General features: G+C 38.6%; 1 protein-coding gene across 2 annotated transcripts in view; it reads left to right on the top strand.

Moving 5' to 3' along the window:
* C16H1orf21 (chromosome 16 C1orf21 homolog) overlaps positions 1-15,415 on the top strand; it is a 242,536-nt gene that overhangs the window by 122,714 nt on the left and 104,407 nt on the right. For both annotated transcript variants that reach the window (XM_086343415.1, XM_086343416.1), the window contains one exon: positions 5,745-5,839. In XM_086343415.1, the coding sequence (XP_086199541.1) occupies positions 5,745-5,839 (95 nt within the window). The remainder of the gene's footprint in view (positions 1-5,744; positions 5,840-15,415) is intronic.

The raw sequence follows: 15,415 nt of genomic DNA, 5'->3' as shown, positions 1-15,415 counted from the left end.
AAAAAAGTTTTCTTAAACACCAGTGTGCCAGACACTTTGAGTGAAAAAACAGATACCTCGTCCACCCAGACAGCATCCAGTGAGCCCCTGAGAAAGACCACGGCTTAGACACAGCAGACATTAGGTGAGTGTGAAATGAATAAGCAAATAGAGGCATGAACAGCTGATGGGTGGAGTCCTCCAAAGTAGGAGGCCACATTTCCCGGTGTAATTGACCGGGCTTGCCATCCATCTTTATTTTATAGTGCCATAGAGTTCTGCCTTCTTATCCTTCCAGAAAAGGGTTTTCTTTCCAAAGTGGCTTTTTTTTTTTTTAAGCAACCTCTGTCCTTCTTTCTTTAAAACAATCACCCTGCCTGTTCTGAATTGGAACCTCACCCGTTCACTCTTGTGCCCTCGAGGAAGGCTGAGACGAGGAGCTGTGCCAATGGCAATAATTGAGTTAGGATATACAGGAAGATAGAGGAGCATTATTTTATTGTAACCCTGGTTTCACTCAAATAATGATCACTCTTCTTTTTCCTATCATAAAAGTTATTGTTCTTTGAAAATCATGTTCTATTTTAATTAAAGCACTATATGTACATAGTTAAAAAAAATACTGAAGGCTTATCATGGACAATTATACCCCCTTATCACTTCCTCTTATTTGTCAATAGAGTTGAGTCACCATTTTGATTAAATTAATTACTGATGTTTACATGATGCTTATTGTTTTTATGTGCTGTGTGCTAAGTTGCTTCGGTTGTGTCCAACTCTTTGCGACCCTATGGACTGTAACACACCAGACTCCTCTGTCCATGGGTTTCTCCAGGCCAGGATACTGGAGTGGGTTGCCATTTTTGATGGATTTTGTGCATTAGAAATAGTATTCCCTGCAGAACCAGCAGGGTTCTGTTTCTAAAGCAGCAGCCAGTATTTTTTGAACATTTGTTATGGGCTAGGCACTGTTTTAAGAGTATTCATGTGTTAATTCATGTAGCTCCATGTGTGAGATTAAGTACTATAAATATTCCCATTTTACAAATTAAAAAACCAAAGCACAGAAAGCATTGAGGAAGTTGCCCAAGATCTTATGGCCAGTCTTTCTATTAATAGCTCTTGAGGCTAAGCTTTTAGCTACCATGAGTACCCATCTCTTGAAAGAATATATATGTGTGTATATATACACGCTGGTGGTGGTGATGCTCAATTGCTCAGTTGTGTCCAACTTTTTGCAGTCCCATGAACTGTAGCCTGCCAGGCTCCTCTGTCCATGGGATTTTCCAGGCACGAATACTGGAGTGGGTTGCCATTTCCTTCTCCAAGCTACCATGTGTAAAATAGTTGGTGGGAAACTGCTGTATAGCAGACTAAGCTTAGCTCGACACTCTATGATGACCTAGATGGATAGAATGAGGGGGATGGGGTGGGAGTGGGAAGGAGGCTCAAGAGGGAGAGGATATATGTATAAATATAGCTGATTGATTTCATTGTACAGCAGAAACTAACACAACATCGCAAAGCAATTATATTCTAATGAAAAATTTGTTTAAGTTTTCTGAAAAAGATCTTAGGGAAGAATCTGAAGTTGTGCCAGGATTTGGGGACTTGAATTTAGTTAGTTTGGTAGACAGGATGCTCAGTGGGAGAAATCTAGGGGGAGTGAGTTTATATTAAGAAGCAGAATAGTTTAGGCTTTTAATTGGTTTGTTTATTTTTGTAAATACTTCTTTTACCTCTTTTCCTAAGTCCTCGTGTTTTCCTGAGCATATAATAATAATTAGTCTACTAGAGAATCTTCAGGCAAATTCTGAATGAAGAAGCAATCCAGAGCATTCAGTGAAGATGCCCAGACAGATGTTAGATTTTGATATGAGGACTTTAGCACAGAGTTTTTGAAATTGAAACAGCCCTGGAAAAGATGTGGTTTATTTTGGTACATCTGTCATTAATGAGAAGACAGAGTAAGAAGGTGTGAAAGTAGATGCAAATTTCACCATTCTAGGAAACAACCGTAAGAGCCATTTTTACTCAAAGAGCAGCATTTCTAGATCTCTTGCCTTTCTCCTTCCTTACCTAATACGTACTTTTATGAGAAATGTTAACTGTTTAATAATTTTGGCATTATAAACTCACTCCAGCACTCACCTCCATCTGATTGTCTCATGTTAAAGTCCATTCCCTTGATTATAAAAGTAACCTTTTAGCAGATCTTTGTCTGCAAAGCTTGAGAGAACCAGTTAGGGGCCAGTGAGTTATTAACAATGGGAAAATTGATAGGATCTGGAAAGTGGTGATGATTCCATACCATCTAAAGTCAAGTCAAACCATTTCATTCCCTTCTAGCTCTAAAAACTTGGTTCTATATGCGTTTTTGTTGTTGTTCAGTCGCTAAGTTGTGCCCGACTCTTTGTGACCCCATGGACTGCAGCACGCCAGGCTTCCCCATCCTTCACTGTTTCCCAGAGTTTGCTCAGATTCATGTCCATTGAGTTGATGATGCCATCCAACCATCTCGTCTTCTGTTGTCCCCTTCCCCTGCCTTCAATCCTCCCCAGCATTAGGGTCTTTTCCAGTGAGTCGGCTCTTTGCATCAGGTGGCCAAAATACTGGAGCTTCAGCTTCAGCATTAGTCCTTGCAATGAATATTCAGGGTTGATTTCCTTGAGTATTCATTGATTTGATCTCCTTGCCTTTTATGTCAAAAGTGAGGTACAAAGATTTGGTGGGAAACAGTTGTCTTTAGTTTGATGGAGTTGCCCCTCTCTGGTGTGATCTGAGGAACAAGATCACACCACAGCAGGGCTTCTACCCCAGATATATTTTGACTGGCATAGCCTGCAACTATTTACACAGAGAGAAGGGGGAGTGGGTTTGAAATGGGATGTTAGCCTACTGTTTCTGACGTGCATTTTAATAAGCCACCTGACAAGATCAAAGAGAAGAAAAGAAAAATCGTGAACAGGTGTGAGGGAGCCGGAGGAAGACGGTCTGCTTTTCACTCCTCTTAATCAAGTTGGCACGTTGTTCTGTCACCAGGACTCTCTGGTTGTTAACAGTGGCTCTGCTAATTCCCTCCAGTGTGGGATCTGATGAAGGGGGCCTAAAATCCCCCACGGATTCCCCTGTGCCCCAAATAAGAGGAAAAATGGATTTCTGTGGTGGTCATGTCACGGCCATCGCCTGAAATGCTCTGTTCATCCACCCAGAGTGTCATTCATGAAGGCGGCATTGCCATGGAAATGTGTGACACGTTGGTTGACAAGTTGTCTATTTCCAGATGGGCATCTTCATCCCCAGCATGAGCCTTTGAGAGATTTGACAGACTGTTTTTAAGTCTTGGCTTTGTACAGGCTGTGGTTTATCTTCGGGCCTTGCTGGCTTTTTGTTTCACACTGTGATGGACTTTGTGCAGTGTGTTGTGTAAGTAATAATGATAGGTCTGGCTTTGCAGACGTGGCTGTTTGTTTTTTTCTTTCTTTTTTATCCAATCATAGCGTGTTCCATGAAATTGGCATTGGCTAGCCAGCCGTGTTTGTTAATGACACACTAAAACCTATCCTCTTTCTAAACTGGTGATGTTATAGAAAGTCTGTATGTGGGATAGTGCTGCCTTGAAAGTCATGTAGCCAGCAGCTTTTCTTCATTGAAAGGAAGTATTAGAAAAATATTAATAGTTTTTCTACTACTTTCAATTCAGTTTTGTTTCCTGGATGGATAAAAAGAGAATGAAGGTTGAATATCACTCCTCTGTTTAGAGAGTATCTGCTATGAGCTGTTGCTTGGTATGGGAAGGGACAGCGGGCAAGGCCCTAGGAGAGACCTTTTACTGTGCTGCAAGCAGAGGGCCATCTTTTGGAAGGCTCTTTCAGAAGGTTCTGCTTAGGACCTAAAATGTGCTTTTCCCATCTTATCACATGAGGTTGTGTGTCCTCTAGACAAAATCATAGTCTGCTGGAATTGTGTTTTAAAAAAATAGTTATGTGTATGTGTAATTTAAGTAATCAGAGACTCACCATAAGTCATTAACATCATAATTTAGTTAAGTTAAATGTTAGTAATTATCCCAGTGAACTATCATTTATAAATATTAATGTTCCAAACTGAAGTTAGGGAGTCCCTCTTTAGCTATATTTTCCCCTTTATTTTTATCTCTATATAATTGTACTGGAGGCATAATTAGTCAGTGTCTTTTCTTTTCAATTAACAATTGCTTTTCCTACTTCTGAGTAAATAATTCCTAATTAAATGCACCAATTTTATTGATTTACTTTCATTTTTTTTCTCTTCTGCATACCAAATTGAAATGTGAAATTCTTACACATTGTAATTGTGGATCAGAACCCACTGATTAACTTGTTAATACATTTAGGGTGTGGTATTCCTAAAGGACTCATTACTGTAAACTTGTACCACTCTTTCTAATTTCTTTAGAAAGAAGCAGGATCAATAACTACCTTGAATTGTCAGAAGGAAAAAACAATTGGCCTCTGAATAGGGAGTCTTGATTCAGAAATGAGAAAATATATTACTTTCATAAGGATGATAATTTTGAGAAACATCAGAACAGCATAATTACTAAAGAAATATTACCATAACAAACATTTTTGGGGTATAGCATATTGAGGGATAGTATGAGGAAGCCTGAAACTATTTTGGAAATGGTATTATAAATAATAAGGTAAGAAATTATGTAAGAATATAGGCATTGTAGCAAATTAACTGTAGACAATAAGAAACTATGTAGCAACTTCCTAGTGATAGATATCTATCTATTGGTAGCCTGTTCTATACATTATTCCATGCCCTTTGCTAGGCAATCATCATTTTATTGGTTGATGAAATTTTCTAATTCCATAATGTCTGTGATTTTTCTCCCCACATACTAAAGATGACTCAAAGTCACGCCTGTTTTTGACCTTAATGTACCCATGTCATTTCCTGGTGACAAAAATCTGGTGAAAGTGTCAGCATTATCATCACCAAACCTCTCTCCTGGAAAAGAACTTTAATTGCAAGTTTTCCCAAGTTTGACCTATGCTGTGTTTCGATATTGGAATTTGTTGTCCTGTCTTTTTCTGGCTGTTGCAAAGTCCAGGTCCTGTCCATGGCCCACTCTACTCTCCAGCCTTGACTGATACACCTACCAGTTAGAGCCATGCTCCTCTCGTGTGTGACTTTACAGAGAGGTTAAGAAAAAGTCTGTATATATCATATGAAATTGTTGCAGATTGTTGCACATTTAATATGTGAATAAATATGAAAATTTCAACTTCCAGTTGTTTACATCTATTTGTTGATCAGTCAAGCTCATTGCTTTTGCTTTGTTTTTTCTAAAGAGAAAAATTTAGGTGTGAATATACTGTATAACACTGCTGCCACAGGTATTTTGAACTAATATTCTCATGGAGGAAAATCTCCGTAGATCATTATGTGATATGCCCTATTACATATAAATTTCGAATAGTCTTTGGAGATGGAACAACCTCCGTTTCCACTAACACCGTCTGCTCTCTGTAAAAGGACCAGGCAGTGCCGCTTTCATAGCTGCCTTCCTGATGCTGAACTTTTCCCAGTGGACAGAGGAGAGCACTTCATAAAAAGAAGCTAGTTAAGCATCTTCCAGATTGTTTCAAATGAACCATATATAAAGACCACAGGGAAAAAGGCTCTAACAAATTGTGCTGTTTGGCTTTTCTTACTGACACTTTCTACCATTATGAAAAAGATTATAGAATGTCTTTTCTGTTTTTGGCACTCAGATGAGTATAGGATCAAACCGGTGGAAGAGGTCAAATACATGAAAAATGGGGCAGAAGAGGAGCAGAAAATAGCAGCCAGGAACCAAGAAAACTTGGTAAGAACTGCATTTCTTGTATAACAATGAATTTTGGTGACAACTTTATAATAAAATCTGCACTGCATGTTTAAACTGCAACATAACGCTCCAGTGTAAGATTTCTTGAAAATGCCGTTGCTATTTATAGCTTGCCTGGAAGCTGCACCATTTACTCCTGTATCCTGTTTGTTTTCAAACAAACCCTTCTTTAATCTTGATAGAGGATGCTCCAAGAGAAACAGCAAAATTTTTAATGTTTCAAAATGATTAAATTTAAAGGAAAAATCATGACGTAGGATTGAGTTTTATGGGGGGAGGACCTTTTTTTTTTTCCTTTGCATCCTTTAACTCAATGCAGATCAGAGTGAATGGCTAAGTTTCATTATTGTTGATATGTGGTGTTTTAAGAAAGTTGCCTTTCAAAGGAAAATAAGATACATAGAAGGTAAGTCTTTATCAAATAGTACTTCACATTCACAGTGTTATGGTATTATGGGTTTTGAGTGAATGTGAGAATTCTAATGATCTGAAACAGATAGTTAGAAACCTCTTCCTCTAAAACAAATCAATAAACATGTTGCACCTTAATATTTCATCTCTGAAAAAACATTTAGTAAATTATCATATTAGCTGATTTCTTAAGAGATTACAGATTGTTAAGAATATGCATTTATTCAGTTGTGTTGGAGCAACATTGTTTTTCTCTTTTATTTTGGGATTAATTACTGCTATTTTTTCATGTTTCAGTGAATACATTTTTAAGAAGCTTGCAGTGTCATAAATATTTTCACTTGACTTAAACTCCTTTTCCGTGTTGTGCTTTGTTTTTGTTTTTATGATTTCTGCTACAGCAGAGGGAGTTGGCAGAATGTTAACCAGTGCTCATGAGTATTTAAGGCTGTCATTTTCCATGATACACTAATGAACATAATAGGCTCATTCTTTTTCCTCTATTCTTTTCTGAATATAGAACCTATGACTTGCAGTACTCAAGTATCAACAACTGAATATTTGAGATAATTTTAAAGGAGCCAAAATACTTTGATAAAATTTTACTTCATAAACGGGATTTGGATTTTAAGGTATCCTTTAAGTCACAGAGGTTCATCATACCTTACGTTTTAACATCAACAGTTAAATTGATCCTGGGTGTTCATTGGAAGGACTGATGTTGAAGCTGAAACTCCAATACTTTGGCCACCTGATGCAAAGGGTTGGCTCATTTAAAAAGACCCTGATGCTGGAAAAGATTGAAGGCAGGAGGAGAAGGGGATGACAGAGGATGAGATGGTTGGATGGCATCACTGACTCAATGGACATGGGTTTGGGTGGACTCTGGCAGTTGGTGATGGACAGGGAGGCCTGGCGTGCTGCGGTTCATGGGGTCACAAAGAGTCAGACGTGACTGAGTGACTGAACTGAACTGAACTTAAATCCAGAAAAAGGTAGCTATGACTAAACAGTGAAATTAATATTATCAGGCTTTTTATATAGAAATTGTTGTGCTTTGAATAGATACATGGAATATTTGAGTAGCTGAAGCATCAGTGGTCATTTTCTGTTTTACTGAAAATCAGAGTTTGTCCTTGTTTGATATCATTTCAGCTGAAGTTATAAATCTCATCTTGAGTGATAGTATTTCCATTAAATGCAATGGAGACACTGGTGACCAGTTAGCCAGTAGCTGTTTCTTAGATGTAACTGTCTACTTTCCATGTTTGTATCTCTGAACTCCTAAAGAAAGCAATGACTTTTATCTTACAGCTTGTGAGTTCCTCCTCAGTGTTGTTAGGGCCAATACAACATTTTTTCTTTCTGTCCCAGTTTCATAATCTGTAGACTCCTTGAGGCTAGTATTCTTTTTCAGCGCTGTGGCCAAAGTTGGTGCGAGTGCTTTTCCATGCAGACTGAATGGGGAGATTCAGACAAAGAGAAATCTCTGATCTTATTTATTCATGGATTATCTATGCCAACCCCACACTTTTTTACTCTGCCCTTCAATCAGAGTCCAGACTAATAAGAGGAGTTTTCAAGTATCTAAAGATTTAGAAGGAAATGGGGAACTAAACGGTTGTTTTTGGTTCTGAGATTTGTAGACTGCTTCACAAAATTAAATGATTTTCAGTTATCTGGAGGTATGTTACCCTTATCACCTCCATGTTGGGGGATGCATAATTAAGTACTAACTATGCATATCATTTGAGAAAACAAATAGCCTCCTAAATTTGAAGCTTACATTGGAAGGTGGATAAGAAAGACTTAGCAATTCTTTATTTTTACACCCATTAAAATAATCTGAGAGTCAAGATGTTCTCATGTTTCAAAGAATGATTTTAAGATGTAGCTTGAAGTATTTTTTAAAAGATTTTTTGTTTACCCAAATTGTTGAAACTAAGGGGAGTTGGCAAACATAACCAAGGCATATGGCATTATGGTGACAACCGTGGGCTCTGGAAGCAGAAATTGCTTTGGTTCAGATTTCAGCTCTGCCACTGACTCGTTGCAGAATCCAGTCACTTCACTTCTGTAAACCTCTGCCCATCCATTGAGGGAAAAGACAGTGCTTCACGGTGTTCTTGAAGGATTACAGAAGATGGTTGTTATAAAATTTTGAGTGCAGTGTCTGGGACAGGTGAGAGGTGATTAAGTGAATATTTTAGGTTAATGCCAGTGGTACGTGTGTTTTTGAAATCTCTTGCTCTGGAACTATGAAATTACTTAAACGAATTAAGTTTTGAGTACCTGTTATGCACAAGGCCCTTACATGTATTGAGAGACACTGTGTCCTTAAGGTCATTGTTCTTAAGGAGATTACAGTAAAGTTGAGAGGAATGTTCAGGTTGACCAGTAGCTTATTGATTGCCTCTGTGTACAAGGCTCTGTACCAAACTCTTCAAACAATCACAAAAATAAGGAAACCACTGACCCTCACCACGAGGACCTTGTACTGCAATAAACAAGGTAAGTACCCACTCAGTATAAATAAAGCAGGGTTAGATAAATAAAGCAAGACTGACTCCAAAAAGGCAACACAGAGACCTGCTGATATCAAAGGAGGTAGCTATTTTGTCTGTGTGATATCAGGACCTACTTTGTGAAAGAGCTGGCCTTTAAAATGGGCCTCAAAGGATAGAATGAGGAAGAGTGCCCCAGGTGGAAGTAGCAGCGATGGAAAATGCAAGATGTATTTAATAAAAAGCACATCGTCCTATTTGACTATGGAGTGGGAAGAGGCAGGCGAAGGCGTCAGTAGATGAGCAGTGATGAATTAGAATCAAAATGTAGATGGGGTCATACATAAAGCTTTGATGTCCAGTCAATGGCACCCCACTCCAGTACTCTTGCCTGGCAAAAGGAGCCTGGTAGGCTGCCATCCATGGGGTCGCTAACAGTCAGACACGACTGAGCAACTTCTCTTTGACTTTTCACTTTCATGCATTGGAGGAGGAAATGGCAACCCACTCCAGTGTTCTTGCCTGGAGAATCCCGTGGACAGAGGAGCCTGGTGGGCTGCCATCTATGGGGTTGCACAGAGTCGGACACGACTGAAGCGACTTAGCAGCAGCAGCAGCAGCAAGAGATCCAGAATAATTCAGTGGATTCATGGGAGCCTTTGAAGATTTGAAGGAAGAGATTGGCCACATGAAATTATGATTCAGGAAAGTTATGTGACTTTAGCAGGTATAATATGGATCAGTGTGGGAGATCATTCATAATAGTTTTTGTAAGAGATAATGTGCCTGAATCAAGGTGGTGACAGGGAGAATAGAAAAGATTGAACAAAGTTGTAATAGAAGTAACAGAATTTGACAGCTCATTGCCAGCATTAAAGTAAGACTGAAGAATCAGGAGATAATGATAGTAATAAGACTGTGACATCTGAAAAGATGACCAGTGGTGATGAGAATAACTAGTGACCTCAAGGAAATGATAAAATTACTAGGAAGACTGTGTTTGATGAAAATACAAAGTGTTCATTCTTTCATTATTCATTACTCATTCTTGCTCACCCTTGAAAGATCAGATATGGTCCACAAGACAGAAAGTGAAGCCTTCACACATATGACAGTGTAATAAGGGCAGTCACAGAGCACCTGTACTGCTACCAGGATCTTATAAGCTCTGTGCTTTGGGGGCTTCAGAGGCATATGATGTAAATCTCACCCTAAGGAGCTCACTTTCTGGTAGCAGATAGAAGGCATGTGACCTCAATGACCACAACTCAAGGTCCATTGCAAATGTAGAGATTGGTTTTGAGCTAGCACAGATTTAGGAACTTTCAGAATATCCATGCAAAGGAGTCTAGCAAAGTCCACACCCGTGAGTGTGTGGAACTTGTCGCCAGGGACGTGTTAGGTATTCGGTATATTTTTGTTTGCTTCAGTGGATGGAGGAATATATAAATAAGAGTCATTGGATCTCTAGGTCCAACTATTAGTTTGTATCTAGTAGTTGCTCGATAGTATTTAGATTTCCAGGTCACTCGGGCACTTTGACCACATTTTCTATGGATGGCGGGGATCATGCAAGTTTTCTGTAGCTGATGATGAATCACTTATTTATCAGTAATTTATATAATCAGTACAAAGATGTGCATTCATGCAATTTTCACCATTGTTGAGCACCCATGTATTTCACTTTAGTTCTCTCAGATTTTAATTCCTTCTTCAGGAAGATGGTATAAAGTAGTAACATTGGCTTTGGAGATTATATATAAACATATATCAATATGGATCTTAGGTTATTTCTAGCTTTAGAATTTTGGTCAAATATCTGAGTCTTCTGAACTTCAAGTTCCTCATCTGGAATCCGGGAGTTATGAAATTATTGAAGTAGTAGAAGAGAACATAGGTGAATATGTTTAGAATAGGGGGCTTTCTTAAAACATAGAAAGTAAAAGCTATGAAGAAAGAAAAATAGTTTATTTCATTAGATCAAAATTAAGTACTTTGTATGACAGTCAACTACAAAAAGAAGGAGTTAATAGGTTAGCAACAGTCTGGGAGAAAATATTTATGACATAAAAGTCAAAGGACTAGTACAGAGATTTCTGAAGAACACTTGTAAATAATTAAGAAAAAGATAATCCACTAGAAAAATAGGTAAATGAAATGAACAGATGGTTCACAGTAGTGGATGTTGGGCAATAACATATGAAAAGGTGTTCCACATCGCTAGTAGAGAGACTACTTACTCCCTTACCCAACTTGCTGCATTAGAAGACTCTGAAAAATGCTGACTTCAATCCAGAGTGGGCTCACTGGATGGCTGCTGGGCTACTCTCGAGGACACCTCTGTGCTTTTGCTCTCTGAGTTAAATATGTGCTTTCCAAGAGCCAATGTGATGCTTTCCAAACCTGTTTATACTGGATGAATGTCACTGTAATTATGTAATTCAGTTAAGTAACGTGTAAACCAATGAAACACAAGTGTGGAAAGAGAGCTCTTTTTGTAAAAATTAAATGCTTTAGAAAATCTTGATGAAGGTACATTACTAAAAACTTGTGGCTAAATTAAATTAAATTCTGCACTCAGAGTATTTCACGAGGCTTTTACATTCTCACTTCACTTAAGATACCAAACCATGGAGTCTTCGATGTACATTCCAAGAGTGTGGCTAATGCAGAAAGTATATGTATGGCCCCTGACAGTGATCCCTTACTTGAGAAACTTTGTTCCTATATCATAAGTTGGGAGGAGAAATGCACAACTGTGTATTTTAAAGCAAAGAGCATGCTTAATGTATATATACATTTTTTTATATTGCCCTACTTTAGCTCACTTTATCATTTAATTTCCAGTCCAGATGGTGTAGCCTAATACAATTTGTATTGTAATGAAGGGAATGCATACTAAAACATGATTCCTTAGCTTGGCAAAACTTTGAGATTGATAATATCAGATTTTGGCGTGGCTGTAGGAAAGTATTTATTCACATACTAGTGGTAAACATCTTAGAGGACAAGTTAGCGGTACCTATTCAAACTTAAATATGTGCTCAGCATCACCCAGCACTTCCGTATCTTGATATCCACCCAAGCAGCTGCCCCCGTGAATAAGAAAGCTTGCACAAGACTTTCACTGCATCATTTTTATTAGTGAAAAATTGAAAATAACTTTCATACTATCCCTAGAAGACCACTGCAGGTGCAGTACACATTCACACATGCTTAGTCATGTCCTACTCTTTGTGACCCCAGGGACTGTAGCCCACCAGGCTCCTCTGTCCATGAGATGTCCCAGGCAAGAATACTGGGATGGGTTGCCATCTCCTTCTCCAGAGGATCTTCCCAACCCAGGGATCGAACCTGCGTCTCTTGCATCTCCTGTATTAATAGGCAGATTCTTTACCACTGTGTCAGCTGGGAAGCCCAAAGCTGTAGTACATTAGACAGCAATTTAAAAGAATGAGTTAGAACTTATGAACTGTCAGGGAGAAATACAAATGGTAAATTGGGTATGTATATATGGTACCGTTCACTTTTTTTTTTTAAGTGAAGTACAATAGCAACACTCTACACTTTGTATAAGTGCTCATAAATGTATAGGGATCCATAGAAAAACCTGCATGGATATGTCCCTAACTACTACTGGTGGGCCTCTGAGTTAATAGTTATGGTTACTTATAACCATACTTATAGTTAATAAGTATGGCCAGGCTCAGCATCCTCCTCTATAAAATAGGGATAATAACTGAACCCACTTTAGCAGGAAGTTGTGAACATTTAGTAAGATATTCCAGTAATCTCTTAGCACAGTTTCTGGCATAGAAAACACCACTGTTGGCTGTTGTCAACAGTGGAGTTGGATTGGGTGGAAAGAATGAGAAAGGATTGGGCATGTTGGAAAAGGGGGTTTTTATCTTTCTATTTAATATTTTAATTTTTTTTGATGTATATTTATTTTTTTTTAATTTTATTTAATTTTTAAACTTTACATAATTGTATTAGTTTTGCCAAATATCAAAATGAATCCACCACAGGTATACACGTGTTCCCCATCCTGAACCCTCCTCCCTCCTCCCTCCCCATACTATCCCTCTGGGTCGTCCCAGTGCACTAGCCCCAAGCATCCAGTATCGTGCATCGAACCTGGACTGGCATCTCGTTTCATACATGATATTTTACATGTTTCAATGTCATTCTCCCAAATCTTCCCACCCTCTCCCTCTCCCACAGAGTCCATAAGACTGTTCTATACATCAGTGTCTCTTTTGCTGTCTCGTACACAGGGTTATTGTTACCATCTTTCTAAATTCCATATATATGCGTTAGTATACTGTATTGGTGTTTTTCCTTCTGGCTTACTTCACTCTGTATAATATGCTCCAGTTTCATCCACCTCATTAGAACTGATTCAAATGTATTCTTTTTAATGGCTGAGTAATACTCCATTGTGTATATGTACCACAGCTTTCTTATCCATTCATCTGCTGATGGGCATCTAGGTTGCTTCCATGTCCTGGCTATTATAAACAGTGCTGCGATGAACATTGGGGTACACGTGTCTCTTTCCCTTCTGGTTTCCTCAGTGTGTATGCCCAGCAGTGGGATTGCTGGATCATAAGGTAGTTCTATTTCCAGTTTTTTAAGGAATCTCCACACTGTTCTCCATAGTGGCTGTACTAGTTTGCATTCCCACCAACAGTGTAAGAGGGTTCCCTTTTCTCCACACCCTCTCCAGCAGTTATTATTTGTAGACTTTGGGATTGCAGCCATTCTGACTGGTGTGAAATGATACCTCATAGTGGTTTTGATTTGCATTTCTCTGATAATGAGTGATGTTGAGCATCTTTTCATGTGTTTGTTAGCCATCTGTATGTCTTCTTTGGAGAAATGTCTATTTAGTTCTTTGGCCCATTTTTTGATTGGGTCATTTATTTTTCTGGAGTTGAGCTGTAGGAGTTGCTTGTATATTTTTGAGATTAGTTGTTTGTCAGTTGCTTCATTTGCTATTATTCTGAAGGCTGTCTTTTCACCTTGCTAATAGTTTCCTTTGATGTGCAGAAGCTTTTAAGATTAATTAGGTCCTATTTGTTTATTTTTGCTTTTATTTCCAATATTCTGGGAGGTGGGTCATAGAGGATCCTGCTGTGATGTATGTCAGAGAGTGTTTTGCCTATGTTCTCCTCTAGGAGTTTTATAGTTTTTGGTCTTATGTTTAGATCTTTAATCCATTTTGAGTTTATTTTTGTGTATGGTGTTAGAAAGTGTTCTAGTTTCATTCTTTTACAAGTGGTTGACCAGATTTCCCAGCACCACTTGTTAAAGAGATTGTCTTTAATCCATTGTATGTTCTTGCCTCCTTTGTCAAAGATATTAAAAGAAAATTGTTGCTGTTCAGTCATGTCTGACTCTTTGTGACCCCAAGGACTGCAGCACACCAAGCTTACCTATCCTTCACCATCTACCAGAGCTTGCTCAAACTCAGGTCCATTGAGCTGGTGACGCCATCCAACTATCTCATCCTCTGTTGTCCCCTTCTCCTTCTGCCTTCAATCTTTCTCAGCATCAGGGTCTTTTCTAATGAGTTGGCTTTTCACATCCAATGTATTGGAGCTTCAGCTTATAAAAGAAAATATGAGTATATTATTTGTGTGATTTGAAATTTATTTTGAGGGGGATAATAATAAGAAAACTTCAGTAACAACTTGGATATTTGGAATCTGTAATGTAAGATTATATTTTCTTACTATTTTAAATATCCTCAGTTTTTTACCATTCCCTGATAACTGATTAATAGCAGACAAGCTCAAAGAGCTCAAGGAAACTCAAGGACTATCCAGCTTCCTTTTATGTAGGTTAATAGTTTTGCATATAAATAATTTAAGAGTAAATTATGCCAGTCTTGACAGTATTCAGTCCCCTTGCATCTCTAAAGACAAAAAACATTCTAGTTTTAGTTTTGAGGATTTCTCTCTCCTGTATACCAAAACATGCTCGTATTTTCCTTGATTAACATTTGTCATTCTTGAGCTGTTCTCCCTTCAGTTGAGTTCAGTCACTCAGTTGTATCTGACTCTTTGCGACCCCATTGACTGCAGCACACCAGGCTTCCCTGTCCATCCATCACCAACTCCCGGAGCTTGCTCAAACTCATGTCCATCGAGTCAGTGATGCCATCCAACCATCTCATCCATATCATCCCCTTCTCCTCCTGCCTTCAAGCTTCCCTAGCATCATGGTCTTTTCAAATGAGTCAGTTCTTCACATCAGGTGACCTAAGTATTGGAGTTTCAACTTCAGCATCAGTCCTTCCAGTGAATATTCAGGACTGATTTCCTTTAGGATGGACTGGTTGGATTTCCTTGCCATCAAGCATCAGTTCTTCGGTGCTCAGCTTTCTTTATAGTCCAACTCTCACATCCATAATGGAAAAACCATAGCTTTCACTAGGCGGACCTTTGTTGGCAAAGTAATGCCTCTGCTTTTTAATATGCTGTCTGAGTTGGTCATAACTTTTCTTCCAAGGAGCAACCGTCTTTTAATTTCATGGCTGCAGTCACCATCTGCAGTAATTTTGGAGCCCGCCCAAAATAAAGTCTGTCACTGTTTCCATTGTTTCCCCATGTATTTGCCCTGAAGTGATGGGACC

The sequence above is a fragment of the Bos grunniens genome, chromosome 16, assembly GCF_055505025.1.
Source record: "Bos grunniens cultivar Pamir isolate PY7600 chromosome 16, Bosgru_T2T1.0, whole genome shotgun sequence".
Taxonomy (NCBI): domain Eukaryota; kingdom Metazoa; phylum Chordata; class Mammalia; order Artiodactyla; family Bovidae; genus Bos; species Bos grunniens.
This window is presented reverse-complemented; position numbering and strand designations above follow the sequence as displayed.